At 39.6% G+C, this 17,988-nt stretch overlaps 1 protein-coding gene across 3 annotated transcripts in view; it reads left to right on the top strand.

Moving 5' to 3' along the window:
- cds1 (CDP-diacylglycerol synthase (phosphatidate cytidylyltransferase) 1) overlaps window positions 1-17,988 on the top strand; it is a 102,649-nt gene that overhangs the window by 47,879 nt on the left and 36,782 nt on the right. For all 3 annotated transcript variants that reach the window (XM_048535250.2, XM_048535256.2, XM_048535265.2), the window contains 2 exons: window positions 1,670-1,766; window positions 9,103-9,200. In XM_048535250.2, the coding sequence (XP_048391207.1) occupies window positions 1,670-1,766; window positions 9,103-9,200 (195 nt within the window). The remainder of the gene's footprint in view (window positions 1-1,669; window positions 1,767-9,102; window positions 9,201-17,988) is intronic.

Raw genomic sequence — 17,988 nt, forward strand, 5'->3', positions numbered from 1 at the left:
TTGTAAATGAGTAGATGCTCGAATCTTCCAAACTTAACAGTCTATTGGTGGATTGTATCAACAGCATTTCCCTTCAGCTTCCACTTCTAAAAGGTCTAGCTGTATTTTCTGTTGATGACCTACACTCTACATTACATTACCCAATCATACCAGAAAGATCATGTGGATATCTCTGGAGGATTTGCTCAAGGCAATGGCCTAGACCCAGCAATCTTCAGCTGTTTCATCAATGACCTTTTCTAAACATGAGGTTAGAAGTGGGGATGTTCAATTGCACAATGTTTGCCATTTGCAACTCCTTACGTAGTAAAGCAAATCCTGTTCAAATGAAACAAGGCCCAGAAAATAATCAGGTTTGGGCTGAAAGTGATAAGTCGCATTTGCATGGTGCAAATGTTAAGCAATGACCACCTCCTACAAGAGAGAGAGTCTAACCATTGACACTTGATGTTGCGTGATGTTTTCTATCACTGAGTCATTCACTATCAACATCTGGGGGTTACCATTGGCCAGAAAGTCGACTGAACTTATCATTTAAAGACAAATGGGGGCTTTAAAAAAAGAGCAGGTCAGGGGCTAGTAATGCTGCAGCAAGTAATTCACCACCTGACTCTGCAAAGCCTGTCCACCATCTATAAGGCACAAGTCAGGAATGTGATAGAATATTCCTTATTTTTCTGGATCAGTGCAGCTCCAACAACACTGAAGAAGCTTGACACTATTTTGGACAAAAGGGCACACTTGTTTGGCACATCATCCACAAACCTTCAGCCACTCCACTATCAACTCTCCACAGCAATATATGTAGTCTACAAGATTCACTGCAGGAATTTGCCAAAGGTCCTCAGACAGCATCTTCTAAGGCCATGATGACTAACATCCAGAAGGACATGGGCAGCAGATACATGGCAACGCCACCACCTGCATGTTCCCTCCAAAGGGGAGGTGATGCCTCTATTAGTTTTATCCCTGGACAATTAATCCAAGGACCTGGGTTCAAACCCTGCCACGGCAAAAGGTGAAATTTGACTTTGATTTTAAAAAAAACCTGCAATTTAGGAGTCTAATGATGGCCACAAAGTCATTGATCATTGCAAAAAATCCATCTGGTTCACTAATGTCCTTTTAGGGAAAGTAATAGCCATCCTTGCCTGGCCTGGCCTACTTGTGACTCCAGACCCACAGCAATGTGGTTGACTCTTAACTGGCCTCTGAGCATTTAGAGATTGCCTCGCCAATGATGCCCTCATCCTGTAAATTTAAATAAAAAAGCCGATCAGCATCCTGACTTGGAAATATGTCACTGTTCCTGGGCCATAATTCTTGCATTCTCTTTCAGTGGCATTGTAGGTTTGCCTACAGCAAAACGACCTTTTGTGGTTCAAGAAGGTAGCACACCACCACCTTCTCAAGGTCAACTAGTGATGCTTAATAAATGCTGGCCCAGCCAGAAATACTCACGTCACACGAGTGAATGAAAGACAATTTTTGTTGTGTTGCTTTTGGGATACTACAAATGATTGTTTTATGTAATGTTTGTAATAATGAGGATATCATTTACAAATTTTGTATGGAGATTCTAAGTCTTTTTAGAAAAAATTCTTTTAAAGTGTTTATCCTTTTTAATTCACTTTGTGATGTGTTTTTAAACTTTCATTTTGTTTTGCAGATGGAAGAATTGGTGGATTCGTGGGATCTTGTCACTCGCTATGATTTCATTTTTCTTCCTAATCATCTACCTAGGACCTGTAGTACTCATGCTTGTGGTCAGTAAACTAATTTTAGTGGAATAATTTTGCTTCTCTAACTTAAAAAGGGTGTTTATTAAGAAAATGTCTCGCTGCAAAGCAGCAATTACTCTACTGTAGTCCTAAATTTGAATTTTGATTTTCACTAAATCTCAACTCACCTGATACAAGTTAAATTTGGCTGAACAAAGACAGATACATTTGTCAAAGCTTTTCACCTTGTACTCATCAAGACCTTTCAAAGATTTACCAATTCAAGGGAAGAATTATCATTTGTTCCTCATGAAACGAGAGAACTGATTGGTTGGCCAGTGAACACTTAATGGTGGTGCCTTTGCCATGGAAGATACACAAATTAGTGATGATTGGTAGTTAACTGCCGGCTTGATTTGAATTTAAATCTGACTGGTTTACTCAAATTTAGCAAAATTTTTGTCCAAAGAAATAAACCAGTGAGTAGCCTTCACCTAATTTGCTGACTTGAAACAGGTAAAGTGCCCATCTATTCATTTCTGCCTGTGATGGCAGGGCTTTATGTATTAATAATTGTACTTTCCAGTGCTGCTTAGTGCCCTATGCAATGAGCCTGAATAACAGTCCTAAATTAGTTCTCCAATATAATTCTTTGCACAGTCAAGTTATCCAGGATCAAATGCTGGTTTTCCATTATCTTTATTGTGTTCTTTTATTAATTTTGGTTTGGAGCTGTGAACTGTGAACTCGAAGCTAAGGATGATATTTGGACTGTGGACAATAGCTTGCGTTCAAAGTAAAACAGACCAAACAAGCTTTTGTTTATCTGAGAGGCCGGTACTGAAAGTTAATTGCAGTTTGGTACCTTACCAAAGGTTTTGTAGCTACTTCATCATTGGCAAGAACATGATGTTTAAAAGGGGAGGCAATAGTCTACTGGCATTGTCACCCCAGAGACCCAAGAAACGTTCTGGGGACCTGGGTTTGAATCCTGCCACGGCAGATGATAGCATTTGAATTCAACAAATGTCTGGAATTAAGACTGTATTGATGACCATGAATCCAAGGTCGATTGTCAGGAAAAACCCATCTGATTTGCTTTTGGGGAAGGAAACTGCCACCCTTGCCTGAGCTGGCCGACATGTAACTCCAGACCCATAGCAATGTGGTTGACTCGCAACTGCCATCTGGGCAATTAAGGATGGGCAACAAATGCTGCCTGGCCAGTGATGCTGTCGTCCCATGAATGAATGAATAAAGAGAAAAACAGATAACAGAAGTTCTCTATTAAAGAGGTCAGTACCTGGAACTTGGTTCTAGCAAATCTGGAAAAGACCTTCTGCTTGAGTGGATGACAGATGTCAAATGGTAACTGGGGTCTCATGGAGGAGATTTCCTGCCTGTTAAGGAGTGGCTAGTTTGAATTGGGTTTTAGGCTGTGTTTTCGGGAGAAGGAATGTGGTTGTTGATGGTAGAACATGAGGATTTGAGATCCTCTGCCCAATCTCCCTTTTTAGCTCTTGGAAGTTAAGAGAATAGAAAACTAAGTTATAAATGTTTGCTGCCTTAATCTGAGTGAGCAGAAAAGGTGACCCTTATCAATATTTCAGAAAATCAACCAAGATACCATTATCTCTACCTGTGGAGCAACTCATTGTGAAAATCAATTAAGTAATCTGACCAATTTTTTGTTTTCTTTTATTTATCCCTTTACCGTGTTTTTCTGTCTGTCCCAGCCCTTGACTGCCTGTTTTGTCTCTGACTGGTACTGCACAATGTGAAAAAAACCTAAATGGTTAGGTGAATTGTTAAGCTAGTTTCTTAGAATGGCCCTATCAGTAACCTCAAGTAGTTAGCAAATCATTTATTCTCTCTGCACTCCCAATGCTGAAATAGTTTACATCAAAACCACCCTGTGGAATAATGGTATTTCTCATTGTACGTTTCACAAACTTTTGAAAAGTCCTGAAGAGTGTCCAGCATACTTTAGAATATCCTGGAACATGAAAATTTCCCAAATGTTTGAACAACAGATGTAGATAACTATAGTATTAGCATGAAACATAGTAGTATGCTGTTCAGTACTAACAGGATTCTGCCATCAACCTGAAAAGATGTTCTGCTTGCCATGCAAATGTATAAGGTGTGTAGGCCACGTCCTGAGGACTAGAAGATCTTATCAAACAGCATATCTAATCTGCAGTTCTAAGCAGTCATACTGAACTCCAAAATATTAACTGTTTCTGTCTCCTCTGATACTGCCAGACTTGCTGAATTTACCAACATTCTGTGTTTGTTTCAGATTTCTGGTATCTTTAATATTTTGTTTTTATCCATATCACAACAAACCAGGTTATAGTCCAATAGGTTTATTTGCAATCACAGGCTTTTGGAGCACTGCTGCTTTGTAAGGTGACAAACAAGGGACCGAGTGTCCAACCAGGCCATATTTGCAAATTTTACAACAGTGACCAATATTAGATGTGATTCTACAATTGGACAACATTTAGTGGATAATCCTGAGTGTGCAAAGAATTGCGTTGATAAATTTAAGAAGTTCAGTCAAACTCAGTGTGACATACTAATGTGTACTAGAAGATACATCTATTAAGGTGCAAAGTGTGCCTTTGCAGACTGAGCTTGTATGTGTTCTGCGCCTTAACAGAATAAATGACTGCCGTTTTCTGGTTCATTGATCAAGGCATTGACCTAAGAAATCAGTCAATTAAAATTTGAGCAAGACTTTGGCAATAAACTGTCAATTGTCATTAATTAGATTATTATTACTTATAGACATTTGACATGGAGAATGTACTAGCAATGAGTGCAATCTTTTCATATAGTAAAAATATTAGTTTTTCACTTGAATTAGTATTCTTGCAAATTTCCTAATGAGTGTAAGATGGACATATTTTGTTGAAGTGTTTCTTTTTAAGCAACAATTAAATGTAGTGCAACGAAAAGACACTTTTTGCTATCAGTTCATTAATTCTTGAAGTTTTCGGTAAGATGAATATAGTGTAAGGAGTATATCAGAAATAATATTTCCAACTAAGAGGTGCCAAAACACATTCTGGTAAGACTACTTGAACAGTTTCATTTTGTATTGAAATTGTATTAAAAGTTAAACATTTTGAGAGGGAGAAGAGATGTGAACAGGATAATGATAATAAAAATAAATCACTTAAAATATTTTGTTTTTGAAATTGTTACTGCTAATTGAATATCATTTACAAATTTTCAGGAATAATAATCATGTCTACCTCGTTCTCCTTACTGCTATGATTCTTTTGTTTCACCTCTTCTGTTTTTTCGATTCTGTCTCCAAACTTCTAAAACTATTTTCACCTATTTATGTTTACAAACAGGATGTTGTTGCTTTTCCCAATAATCCCTCACCACCGCTTTTCACAATTTTTTACTTTACTGAACTATTCACACTCTTCAACACCATCACTGTCTTTTCTGCCCGATTTATCTTCACTCTTTTTACATCTATCTGTTTGAAACTTGATATGCAAGCACATTTGAAACAAAATTATCCCTATTATCGTTTATCAAGTTGACCACGGCCGCATATTGTTTGCTGTACACTACATTTCTCACTCAATGCTGCATTTGTAGAGTTAAATAAACCTGAATATGTAGGTTTCTGTTATGAACTATCCCTTTACCTGTGTCAATAATGTCTGCTGAGACGGCATTTTCTCACCTGTCTGCTAGTGTACAGGATTCACCTTGCACAACAGTTTGCTTCTCTGGACCCTAGATTGACCAGTGCTTAGTGACAGTTATCACCCTATCCCACATACTTGACCAAGGTTTTGTCCTAACATCACCTTCAGCCATACACTGCTATGGTGGCAAGCTGCTCAGCTTTTTCTTTAATATTAAAATTTATGTATAAAAGCAAGTTCATTCTTTTGTTATACTACTACTTTTCTCATACTTCTTTCCCTTATTCTCTTGATTCCACCTGTGACACCAAGTGCTGATAAAGTAATGTCCTTATTGCGATCATCAATTCGCATTCTTTCTTTCTCTGTGTCTCGCTCGCTCATTCTTTCTCTCTCTTTCTCGCTCGTTCGCTCTCATCCTTCTTCCCGCCCCCACCCCGCCGCATCCTCCTTCCCCCTCACCCATCTTGTCCTCCTCCCTCCAGTTATTGTTCTTTTGTAGCATCTTTCTGACTTTTATCTTCCCCGTGTCTACCAGTCCCCAGACTTGAGCATGATGTTATGATCTTGGTTGATGGTACTACAGGACTTGGTGATATTCTGACTTGAGAATTAAAAAAAAAAATCAGTGGTGATTATTTGCTGGAACGTAGTCACACAAGGCTGAAGTGTTACTTTTAAGAAGGAAATATGGGTTTATTACAAAAGAAACAGAAACAAAAAGGGTTGGTTGATTGGCCATGCTAAATTGCCCATAGTCTGCACATCCCTGGATACTTTGTGGATTAGGCAAGGGAGATGCAGGGTTACAGGGATAGGGCAGGGGGCTGGATTTGTGAGAGATGCTTTTTGGAGGTTGGCATGGACTTAATGAGTTGAATGGCCTGTTTCTACACTAGGAATTCTGTGAAAAACAAAACCTATCTAAATAGCCAACACAGTATGAAAGAAACAGCAAAATAGATTCATCCCTTTCTTGAGATTTTCTGTTAGAGGTTCAAATCCATAGAAATCACTCCTCTACTTTTAAATTTAATTTTGATTTAGTTGATCCATTCCAGTTCTATTTTATAGCCTGTGAAGTCTGCTTAGATGAATACTGTCAAAATTGTAGTCAGTTAGCATATCTTCCCTGCTGCCTGTGCCCTTTGTCCGCTCCTGGAGCAAGAATCTCATACACAACAGAGCCCTAGGAATGCTCTGTTCATAGTTCATAGAAAGTGGAGTCGCAGGTAGACAGGGTGGTGAAGAAGGCGTTTGGCACACTTTTCTTTGGTCAGTGCATTACGTATAGTAGTTGGGAGACCATGTTCTGGTTGTACAGGACATTGGTGAGGCTGCTTTTAGAATATTCTGTTCAATTCTGGTTTCCCTACTATGGTAAAGGAGGTTGTTAAATTTGAAAGGGTTTGAAAAAGATTTGTAAGCATGTTGTTGGGATTGGAGGGTTTGACCTATAGGGAGAGGCTGAATAGGCTAGTGTTTTTGTTTTTCACCTAAAGTGTCAGAGAGGTTGAGGGGTGATCTTAGAGGTTTATAAAATGATGATGGGCACATGGTGGCTCAGTGGTTAGCACTGCTGCCTGTCAGCACCAGGGACCCAGGTTCGATTCCACTTTGGGCGACTGTCTGTGTGGAGTTTGCACGTTCTCCCTCTGTCTGTGTGGATTTCCTCCGGGTGCTCTGATCAGCTCCCACAATTCAGAGGTATGCAGGCTGGGTGGATTGGCCGTGCTGAATTGCCCATAGTGTTCAGGAGTGTGTAGATCAGGAGGATTATGGGGGTGGGTGAGATGCTCTAAGTGTCGGTGTGGACTTATTGGGCTGAAGGGCCTGTTTCTGTGCTGTGTAGGGATTCTACCATTCAATGAGGGACCTGGACAGGTTGAATAGCCAAGGTCTTTTTCCAGGGTAGGGGTGTCGAAAACTGGAGGGCATTGGTTTAAGGTGAGAGGAGAAAGATTAAAAGGGGACCTGAGTGGCAACTTTTCTGGCAGAGGATAGTGCTTGTATGGAATGAGCTGCCTGAGGAAGTAGTGGAGGCACGTACCTTCTAAGTGATGTAATTGTATCAGCATGGCTATATGAATAGGAAGAGTTCAAAGAGATATGGGACTAGATCAGTTTAGGATATCTGGTCAGCGCAAATGAGTTGGACGAAAGAGTCTGTATCCTCACTGTATCATACTATGCCTCTAATATTGGATAAAGGTCCTGACCAAGGCTTCTCCAAAGCTAAATTCCAGATCCCAAAGCCTATTTCACTTGCAGTTGTACCTACCTGTTCCTGATCATGGACCAAATTTAATGCAATTGTTTTAAGGGTTATGACTATTTCTTGAAACTGTGTTCAAGTAACTCTTTCCCCTCTGAGTTGTAGTTTCTGCAGCTTAGACCCCAGCTCATCAGCTCGGAGTTGCTTGCCCTGGTACAGATGCAGTCGACTTGAATCTCACTTGAGTCCACCTGCTTTCATGTATTACAGATACAACATGTTGCCTGCCCAGCAGCCTCTATTTAATTAATTAGAGTTGGATGTTTAGTGTTTTTAAAGTGAATTTCTGCAATGCCGTTTTCGCTTGTGATAATGCCTCCCAGTTTAAAACAATTCCCTGTTTGTTAGAGATGCAGAAGAAGACCTGCTTATGCCTACCTGTTTTGTGAGGTTTGGCTTTGACGGCAGTTTTGAAGGAGTTGTCTGTGTTGTCAGTTTTTGTCTCCTGTTGCTGTGGCCCTTACGCAGGCACACTACCTGCGCCATGATGATGCCAACTTACTGCAGACTCCTCCCAGACCTGTTGTAAACCATTCTTAGTATTAAAGTACACTATACACAATACATTCCGTTTGGATGTTTGAAGCAAAATATTATGTATTAGTGCAATCCTATGGCCTAAAGCTGACTAAGTAATTAGGTCTATTTAACTGATGGTTTTGTTAAAAATCATTTTGAATCTTTTTATTGACTGCCTTATCATTATGGGAGCTGACCCAATGCCAGCATGCCATTAGTCCCCTGTTTTCCTGGGCTCTGTTTTTGGCATGACATGGTGTTGCTTTCAATAGAGAAGTCTTTTTTGTTATATTGAGAATTTGATGCTGATTTTAGTTTTCTTTATTCTTGTATGAGGTATGGATGTTGCAGACAAGCCAGAGATTTGTTGCCCATCCCTAGTTTTCCCTGAACTAAACAGTTCTTTGGGCCATTTTCAGAGGGCAGTTAAGAGTTAACTAAATTACTATGGGTCTGGAGTCAAATATAGGCCAGACCAGGTAAAAATGACAGATTTTCTTCCTCAAAGGACATTAGTGAATCAGATGAACTTTTATCCGAATCAACATAGTTACTTTTAGGCAATATTTTAATTCCATTTTTAGTTTTGAGGTCTGGTTTCACCATACGGGATTCAAACTCTGATTTCCAGTCCGGCAACAATATCACTGTTGGTATTTGCCTCACCTTGAATTGAACTGATGTTGATATAGATTGAGCACTAAATTGATAGTGTAGTAGCTGAGTCAGTCAAGTGCTTCCAAGTGTCAACTGAGCAATCTTGCCTTTCTCACCTGCTGTCCAATTAAAGTTTAGATTTTTTCCCAGTTGAAGCACTGATTTTCTCGTATTTTGAATTTTTGTAACTGGAGTGATTAAATGTCTTGGAATCTAGTTTGAAGATACACTAATTTTTCATATTCTGTTTTAGGTTCTATATGTTCAAATCAAGTGTTTTCATGAGATCATCACTATTGGTTACAGAGTTTATCATTCTTATGAACTACCTTGGTTCAGAACATTGAGCTGGTGAGTTTCATCAAAATAAATAAAGTGCACTTTTATTACTTGCAGAAGAGCAAGGGAGACATGATGAGTCACATTTAAGTGTTTAGTGTAAAATAAAAGTAGGAAAGTCAAGCTTAATTGATTCTGAGTGAGCCATGAACATGGCACTTAAAAATATCTTGATAGCGGTGCCACTTGTGGCTGTGTCTCTTTTCCTTCCTTCATTTTGTAATTCTGTGCATCTTTTGTCACAGCTGCCACTGTAGACATAAATCAAAATTAATCGAAAGGCAAAAAGCCCAAACCTCTAGATATCACCATTTGTACTGTAGTAGGGAATTGGGCAGTGATCCAGGCAGAGTAAATCAGCCAATCAGAAGTCTAACCCATAATTATTTGTAATCTTGCCTTCAAGATTTTTTCATGGTCCCAAGGCACAACAGTGACTGATGGAGGTCGACAAATGACTTGTATCACATCATTCAAAACCAAAGCCTGAATCAAGTTGCCAAAATATTTGTTGCAATGCACCAGTCAGTAGTGTCATTGGAGTTTTGAATTATTTAGCCAAAACATATGATTTTAAATTGAAAACGTTACAATGAAATTACTCAGTGCTCTGGAGTTGAAACTAATCTTGAGAGAAGTCATGAGCTCATCCTTTGTCTTGGGTATTGCGGCTGTGAAGAATGGTGGATTGACTTGTAGATTTCAGCTTTGAAAGAAGGCATCTGTGAAATTTATTCCTAGTATGATAGGATGTGAAGTGATTTATGCATCCATTTTAGCATGATTTATTTTATCGTTTGGAATCTAAACAGTGGCAAAAAGATATTGTCTGTGTTCATGAAGGCAATAAGACCAGAAGAGAGAGAATTAGGCCATTTGGCTAATTGAATCTGCTCCTCCATTTGTTTTGATCATGGCTGATATGTTACTTAACCCCATTCTCCTGCCTTCCCCCGTAACCCTTGATCCCCTACTAATCAGGGACCTATCTATCTCTAGGTTAAAGACACTCAAAACTTGGTCTCTAGCGGTCTTCTGTGGCAATGAGTTCCAACCTCTGAAGAAATTCCTCTCCATCTCGGTTCTAAAGGGTTGTCCCTTCACTCTGAGTCTGTGCCCTCGGGTTCTTGTCTCTCCTATTAGTGGCAACGTCATCTCCATATCCACTATATTGAGGCCTCTCCGTATACTTTAAGTTTCAATCAGATCCTCTCTCATCCTTTTGAACTCTAAATACAGACCTAGAGCCCTCAACCGCTCCTCATGACAAGCCTTTCAGCCCTGGCAACATTGTAAAATCTGCTTTGGACCCCCTCCAGTGCCAGCATGTCTTTCCTTAGTTAAGGGGCCTAAAACTGCTCGCAGTATCCCATAGACAACCTGACCAAAGCCTTGTATAGCCTCACCAGTACATCCTTGTTCTTGTATTCTGTTCTTATAATGAATGCTAACATTGCATATATCTTCCTATCTGCCAACTGAATCTGCACGTTAACTTCAAGAGACTCCTGAACTAGGACTTCCAAGTCCCTTTGTGTTTCAGATTTCCAAAGCTTTTCTTCATTTAGAAAATAGTCTGTGCCTTTCTTCTTCCTGCCAAAAATGCATAACCTCCCACTTTCCCACATTGTATTCCATCTGCCTCTTTCTTGCCCACTCTCCAAGACCTGTCCAAGTCCTTCTGCAGCCTCCTCACTTCCTTGATGCTACCTGTCCCTCCAATTATATGTGTGTGTCATCTGTAAACCTGATGAAAATGCCTTCAGTTCTTTTATCCAGATCGTTAATGAATAATGTGAATAGTTGTGGTCTCAACACTGACCTCTGGGGAAATCCACTAGTCCTGATTGCCATCTTGAAAAAGACCCTTTTATCCCCTGTCTCTGCCTTCTATCTGTCAGCCAATCCTTTATTCAAGCCACTATGTTGTCCCTAATATCATGGGTTCTTTTCTTATCTTAGCCTTCTGTGTGGTGTCTTGCCAGAGTCCTTTTGGAAATCCAAATGGATCGTACTTGCTGGCTGTCCTTTGTCTAACCTTGTTTGTTACCATGTCAAAGAATTCTAACAGATTTATCAGGCATAACTTCCCTTTGACTCTGACTCTGCTTTGCTTTGTTTTACCATGCACTTCCAAGTGCTCCTCAATCTTCTCTTTCTAACAATGCACTGTAAACTCTTACCAACCTCCAAGGTCAGATTAACTAGCCTATATTTTCCTGTCTCCTACCTCCTAACCTCCTTAAACAGGGATGTTGCATTAGCTATTTTCTAGTCCTCTGGGACCCTCCCTGACTCCATTCATTCCTGAAGGATCACCACCAGTGCCTCTCCAATTTCCTTAACTGTCGTCTCCTTCAGCACTCTGGGGTGTAGTCCATCTGTCCAACTTCAGACATTTCAGCTTCTCCAGCACCTTTTCTTGAAGGCCACTCTGCCCCATTAATTCTCTTGAAGTTCTTGTATTCTGATGGTGTCTTCCAACATGAAAACTGATGCAAAGTACCTATTCAGTTCCTCTGCTATTGCTTTGTTTCCATAAGTATTTCTGCAGCCTCCAACCTCCAATAATCCAATGTCCACTCTTGCCTCTCGATAACCTTTTAGATACCTAAATAAGTCTGGAAATCATCTTCTGTATTGCTAGGTAGCTGACTGTTCTATTTCATCTTCTCCCCCAACCCCCATTGCTTTTTTTTAAGTTGTCCTTCGCTTTTTAAAGGCTTCCCAATCCTCTAATATTCATCATATTGTATGCATTTTATTCTGCTTTTATGCTGCCCGTGACTTCCCTTGTCAGCCATGGTTGCCTTAATGATCAATTTGTAAGTATTTTTATAGTCGTGGTAGTTTCTTTTCTAAAAAGCATGGTAATAGAGATACTTACTTCCTTAAAGAGTATTGGAGTTTTGTTTTCATTGGATGAGTTTACAAGAGTACAGAATAAACAGTTGTGCAATGGGCTTTAGGTAGAAAGTTCCAGAATTGATTTTTGTTTTTGGCTTAGGGCAAAAACACCCATTGCTTGAAGGAAACTGTATTTTGGTTTTGGTTTTGAAGTAGTCTTGGCTAAACATGGATGCAAAGGTCAATTGCTCCTATTAGAAGAAGTTAGTTTCGAATGTTAAGAAATAGATTATCTCTGTGTAAGGTGCCTAATATAGGCCAGACTAGAAGTGTTTCAGTCAAACAAAAAGATGTTATTTGAAGCTGAGAAAGTCTGTGCCTCTTCCTTAAGCTTTCCTACAACTCCGCAATCTCTGTTCAAGTAAGCACTGCCACAGCCTCATGTCTTATTCTATATAGGTTTTCCTAACATAGCCAACCCTTTTTCAACTATTCACACTATCCATTACCACCCATTCAATATTCTTTCTCGGCAATCCCTTTGTATGCTTTTTTTTCTTTTCTTTCTGTCTCTGGGCATTGTCTCCATCTATTCGACTCATTTCTTCCCTCACTCAACCATCCTTTAACCCCACTCACTCAACTCCCTCATCAGCATAACTACCAGCCATTTCCCAGCTGCTTTCAGTTCTGATGAAGGACAGTAGAATCATTAATTTTGCTTTTCACTCCTCAGCAGGTTCAGCAACTTTTGTGTTTCTCCAGCACTTTATTTTTTGCGTAGAATTGTTAGATTTGTGTCCTTCTAAAGCAGAGCTTTGAGATTTCTTTATAGGCTTTTTAAGTTCCTAAAATTTACAGACAATGAAATTATTCTTTATAATAACATTCTTTACAAAATGCTAGGGACGATCGTGACAGGACCCAATTCACTATTATCATACACTAAGAACATACAAATTTGACAGCGTGCAAAATTGCTATCTCTTGGTTTGAAAAATACTGTCAACTGGCTGGATCTTCTACTTTATATTCTACAATTTCATGAAGTGTAAATTCATTTTTAAGTTGAATCACTTAGTTAATGATTGTAATAGTAACAATTCGGAAGAGACTGTAAAATTTCAAAATAGTGTAAAAGAACCAGTAATAAAAAGCAACAGCAATGAAGTGTCAAATTAGTTTAGATATAAAGTTATTCTCCAGTTCAAGGCTCTTACTACATCATTGATTGTTGAGGTTGAGAAACTGGTTTTATTCTTTACTTCAATTCAGTAATGTTTCAATACACTTACTCCAAAATTGTTAATTTTTATACCCCTGAAACCATCTCTCAGGAGGTATAAACAATGACTGACTCATAAATGTTCGTACAGAATTTATCTATGTATGTATCTGTGAATTTGGACAATGCATTTATGGCTTACGGATGCACAAACAACATCATTGTCCTCTCAAATTTATTTTTTCTTGAAAAGTGGACATTCCTGGTAAGACCAGTATTTATTGCCCTTGCAATTGTGACTTTGTAGGTCATATGAGGGCCGGAAAGACCCGTTGCTGTGGATCTGCAGTCACATGTAGGACAGACCAAGTAATGATGGCAGATTTCCCTGTCAAAAGACAGCAATGAAGCAGGGAGATTTTTGCAGCTGTCAATGTTAGTTCATAGTCACTTTAAATTCCAGAATTATTAATTGAATTCAAATTTCACCAGATAGTGTGGTGGAATGTGAACCCATGTCTATCAATGATTCACCTGAGTCTCTGTGATTACTAGTCCAGTGATATTACCACGACAAAGACCCATATTTGAGTTTATCACTTTGAATTTCCGTGAAGACAGAGGTCCGGGATGGGGCAGGGTGTGGTGGTGGTGGCGGCGGTGGTTGTGTGGTGGAGGGAGCGGGTCTCTAATCTAGTCAGAGTTTCCTGAGCCACGATTCTGGAAGCTGTACCACAAATGCAGCAGCCATCCTCTTTGCCGGAGTTTGCTTCTGTGAACCATAGGCATGCAACGGTATATGTTAACATGCAGCTGCCTTCAAACAACAGATCCGATTTTTCACTAGTAGGATGTCCAAAATACACCTTGATATTTCAAGAGCAGGTCTAAAGCTGTGAATTATTTGGAGATTTTGGGAGGTGCCCAGGGGCACTTTTTGGGGTTAAAAGTACACATGCTTGTATTTTTAAAAATAGCTTGAATTTACTGAGGAAACTGTCTAGTTGTCAAGACAGTTAAATCTCCTGGCATTTATTATTTGTTCTTTCTAAACCAAGACAATACAAAGTAAGCCTGAGGATTACCATTCTAGGACATATACTGGACAACTGAACTTGTAACCTATAATTATCACAGGGATACCTTTCAGTTCAAGTGTGGTTGAAAGCTTCAAATGATTATTTAGTGTAGATGATGAATATAACTGTTTTTAATAAGGCTTATGTTTTAGAGATTAAATATAATTATGTAAAATATAATTAATTACATTATGATAAATTTATCATGTTAATGTAATGAAGTCATAAATAGGATAGAATAAAGTCCTTATGTCTATCTCATTGTGATAGGCCTGGCTGTAGTGGATACTGGATAAGTTGGCATGGAAGACATTAAAGGAAAAGCATGGTGGTGAAGGCATGGGTTGACATGCTCAATAGCGACTGTAAGGGTTATGTTAAGAGTGGGTGGAGGAAGGGAGACTCCTGGTAAGAATGAACGCATAGTTTGGCAGGGAGATTATTAATGCCTAGAGGGGCATAGATGAGCATGGAGGTTATGAGGAAACTGATTTTTTTTTTGGAGGACCATGAGATGGCATGGGTACAGTGGTAGGGGAGTATTTTAGGGTGATGGCAAGATAACTGTTTTTAAATATAGAGTTGTGCTGGTTCCTCAATCACTGAGTCAGGTCTTTCACATAGCCTCTCTTAGCAGAATTCCATTCTCACACACCTAAATCTGAAATAGACCATCTGAGTAACTTTTTCTGTCCTGGAGTTTTTGAAGCTAGGCATTTTCAGAACCTTGCTCCCTTAACCTGGTGATAATGGGAACTGCAGATGCTGGAGAATCCAAGATAATGAAATGTGAGACTGGATGAACACAGCAGGCCCAGCAGCATCTCAGGAGCACAAAAGCTGATGTTTCGGGCCCAGACCTCTCTGATGAAGGGTCTAGGCCTGAAACGTCAGCTTTTGTGCTCCTGAGATGCTGCTGGGCCTGCTGTGTTCATCCAGCCTCACATTTCATTATCTTGTATTCCCTTAACTTGGTAACTATATTTAACTCTGTATATTTGTACGCCATTCTACATTTCCATGCCAATTGTTTAACTTATTGTATTTACAATTGCTTTCAAACATAGTTTCACAGTTTTATTGAACAACGAATGATGTTTAATTAAGATTGAGAAAGTTAGAGGATATTTTTGAATGGGGGTAAAGTTGTTAGCAGCAGAAGAGATATAGTGTAAAATGTGTGCTTTGCCTAGACAGTTTACTGGCTCATTATCTGATTCTTTGTCCTATGTTGTTTTCCTGGCAATTTTTAAGTGGTCGTTACCATTACTTCCCGTTCTCAAGAAGGATAAGGAGACAGGTTTCATGTCTATCTCAGTCAGATGATGACTCAAACCCACATTGCTGAAGTTTTTCTAGTCATCTAGACACGCTAGTCATATTGCCATCTGAATGAACTGAGTGCTTTACAGCCTGTATCCTCACTATTAAATTGGCACCCTGCTTTGACTAATTGCATTGCATCTTCAGTATTACAGATTTTATCAACTAAAAGTACATGAAATCTGAAATAACTTATTCGGCCAATTGGTCCATACTGTGGTGGTAGTGTGACCAAATGAGGAAAGGGTGGACTGGTTTCCTGTTCCTCCCACTGCTTGTTTGATGGGAACACAGTTTTGAATTTAATTAGGATGTAATTGCAAATTCATTGTGTACTTGTTTCTTCAAATGCAATTTATAAAGATTGAGACTTTCTTGTGTGTAACTAGTAATGTGTCAGTTTTGCTGAGCTGAAACCCACCCAGCTAAAAAAAAACAAAAAAGTGAAAAATATGTCCTTGCTTCTATAGCTCTCAAGCAGCAAAACGTGCAAACACACTCAAACCAAATATGTGAAAAATACAAATTGTAAAGTAGAGAAGCTTAACTTTAGCTAAGTGCAAAAAGAAAGCGCACACAACTTAAAAAAGGGTGAGCTATAGACAGAACAAGCATGGGAAAGTTATTTTTTAAAGTAAGCAAGAGTCACAGCAGCTGTATTGCTAAGTCTCTGCATGGAATAGCTTTAAACTTCTTCTGTACACTCTCCATAGGTCAATGTTTGCAAAGCGCAAGGAATGTCAGGAAAGTTGAAAGGAAAATGACTATCATGAATTGGAAGGCACAGATGTTCTATCTTAATTTATGATGTTTGTACTTAGTGCAGAGTTTTTTTAATGGCTATTTTAGAACTGGATAAGAAACTGGCAAAAATAAAGATGGCAGTTAGAAATTAAGTGATGCACAGAGTAAACATTTTAAGGCCTGTCTGAACAGGACCGGTGATGTCCTGCAAAGTGATGGGAAATACCGGAGGACCAACCTCCTGTATATGTGAACTTTAGAATTCACCATATGCAGAGGAGGTGGTGGAGGCTGGTACAATTACAATATTAAAAACAAACCTGTATGGGTACATGAATAGGAAGGATTTAGAGGGATACAGGCCAATTGCTGGCAAATGGGATGAGATTAATTTAGGATAACTGGTTGGCATGGACAAATTGGACCAAAGGGTCTCTTTCTGTGCTGTACAACTCTGACTCTATATAAAAACTTGTGTCCTCCAGGGAATAATGAATTTTTGTTCAGGGAATTGAAGCCAGCATTCCTTACCCATCTGTAATTGCCTAGAAAGGTGATGGTGAATTGCCGCCTTGACCTGCAGCTCCTCAGGGATTGTTGTGATAGCCACAATACTTTTTAGGAAGGGAGTTCCAGGGATTTGACCTGGTTATTGTGAACAAAGTGATTTAGTTCCAAGTTAGGATTGTGTGTGGCTTAGAAGGATGCTTGCAGATGATGTTCCCATGCATCTCCTTCCTTTGCTCTTCTAGGTCACAAATATATAAGCATCAAGTTTGAAATGGTATACCTTACTGCCATTGTGTGTCAGTGGCTAAGGGAATGAATGATGATGGTTTTGAAGTGGTACTGGTCAAGTGGGCAGCTTTGACCTTGATGCTGTTCAAATTAGTGTGTTGTTGGAGCTACGTCTAACAAGGCAAGCGGAGAGTGTCCCATCACACTGCTGACTTGTGCCTTCTCAGTAAATGGATGATAGGGGTGTGGGAATTGATTTACTTGCCTAGAATTGCTAGACACTAACCTGCTGTTGGTCCTGGTCCTCTTTAGCTTGCGTCCATTGGTAATTTCTAGGATGTTGATATGGGGTCTTTAGTGATGTAAGTGCGATTGAATGTTAAGGAACAATGGTTGGATACTCTGGTGATGGTCGTCGTTTGCCACTTAAGTAGCAGCAGTGTTATTTGCTATTTGTTAGACTTAGCCTGGATATCATCTCAAACTTGTTTCAGTGATAATGGGAACTGCAGATGCTGGAGAATCCAAGATAATGAAATGTGAGGCTGGATGAACACAGCAGGCCCAGCAGCATCTCAGGAGCACAAAAGCTGACGTTTTGGGCCTAGACCCTTCATCAGAGAGGGGGATGGGGTGAGGGTTCTGAAATAAATAGGGAGAGAGGGGGAGGTGGACCGAAGATGGAGAGAAAAGATAGGTGGAGAGGAGAGTATAGGTGGGGAGGTAGGGAGGGGATAGGTCAGTCCAGGGAAGACGGACAGGTCAAGGAGGTGGGATGAGGTTAGTAGGTAGGAGATGGAGGTGTGGCTTGGGGTGGGAGGAAGGGATGGGTGAGAGGAAGAAC

The sequence above is a fragment of the Stegostoma tigrinum genome, chromosome 1 (assembly GCF_030684315.1).
Source record: "Stegostoma tigrinum isolate sSteTig4 chromosome 1, sSteTig4.hap1, whole genome shotgun sequence".
In the NCBI taxonomy this organism is placed as follows: Eukaryota; Metazoa; Chordata; class Chondrichthyes; order Orectolobiformes; family Stegostomatidae; genus Stegostoma; species Stegostoma tigrinum.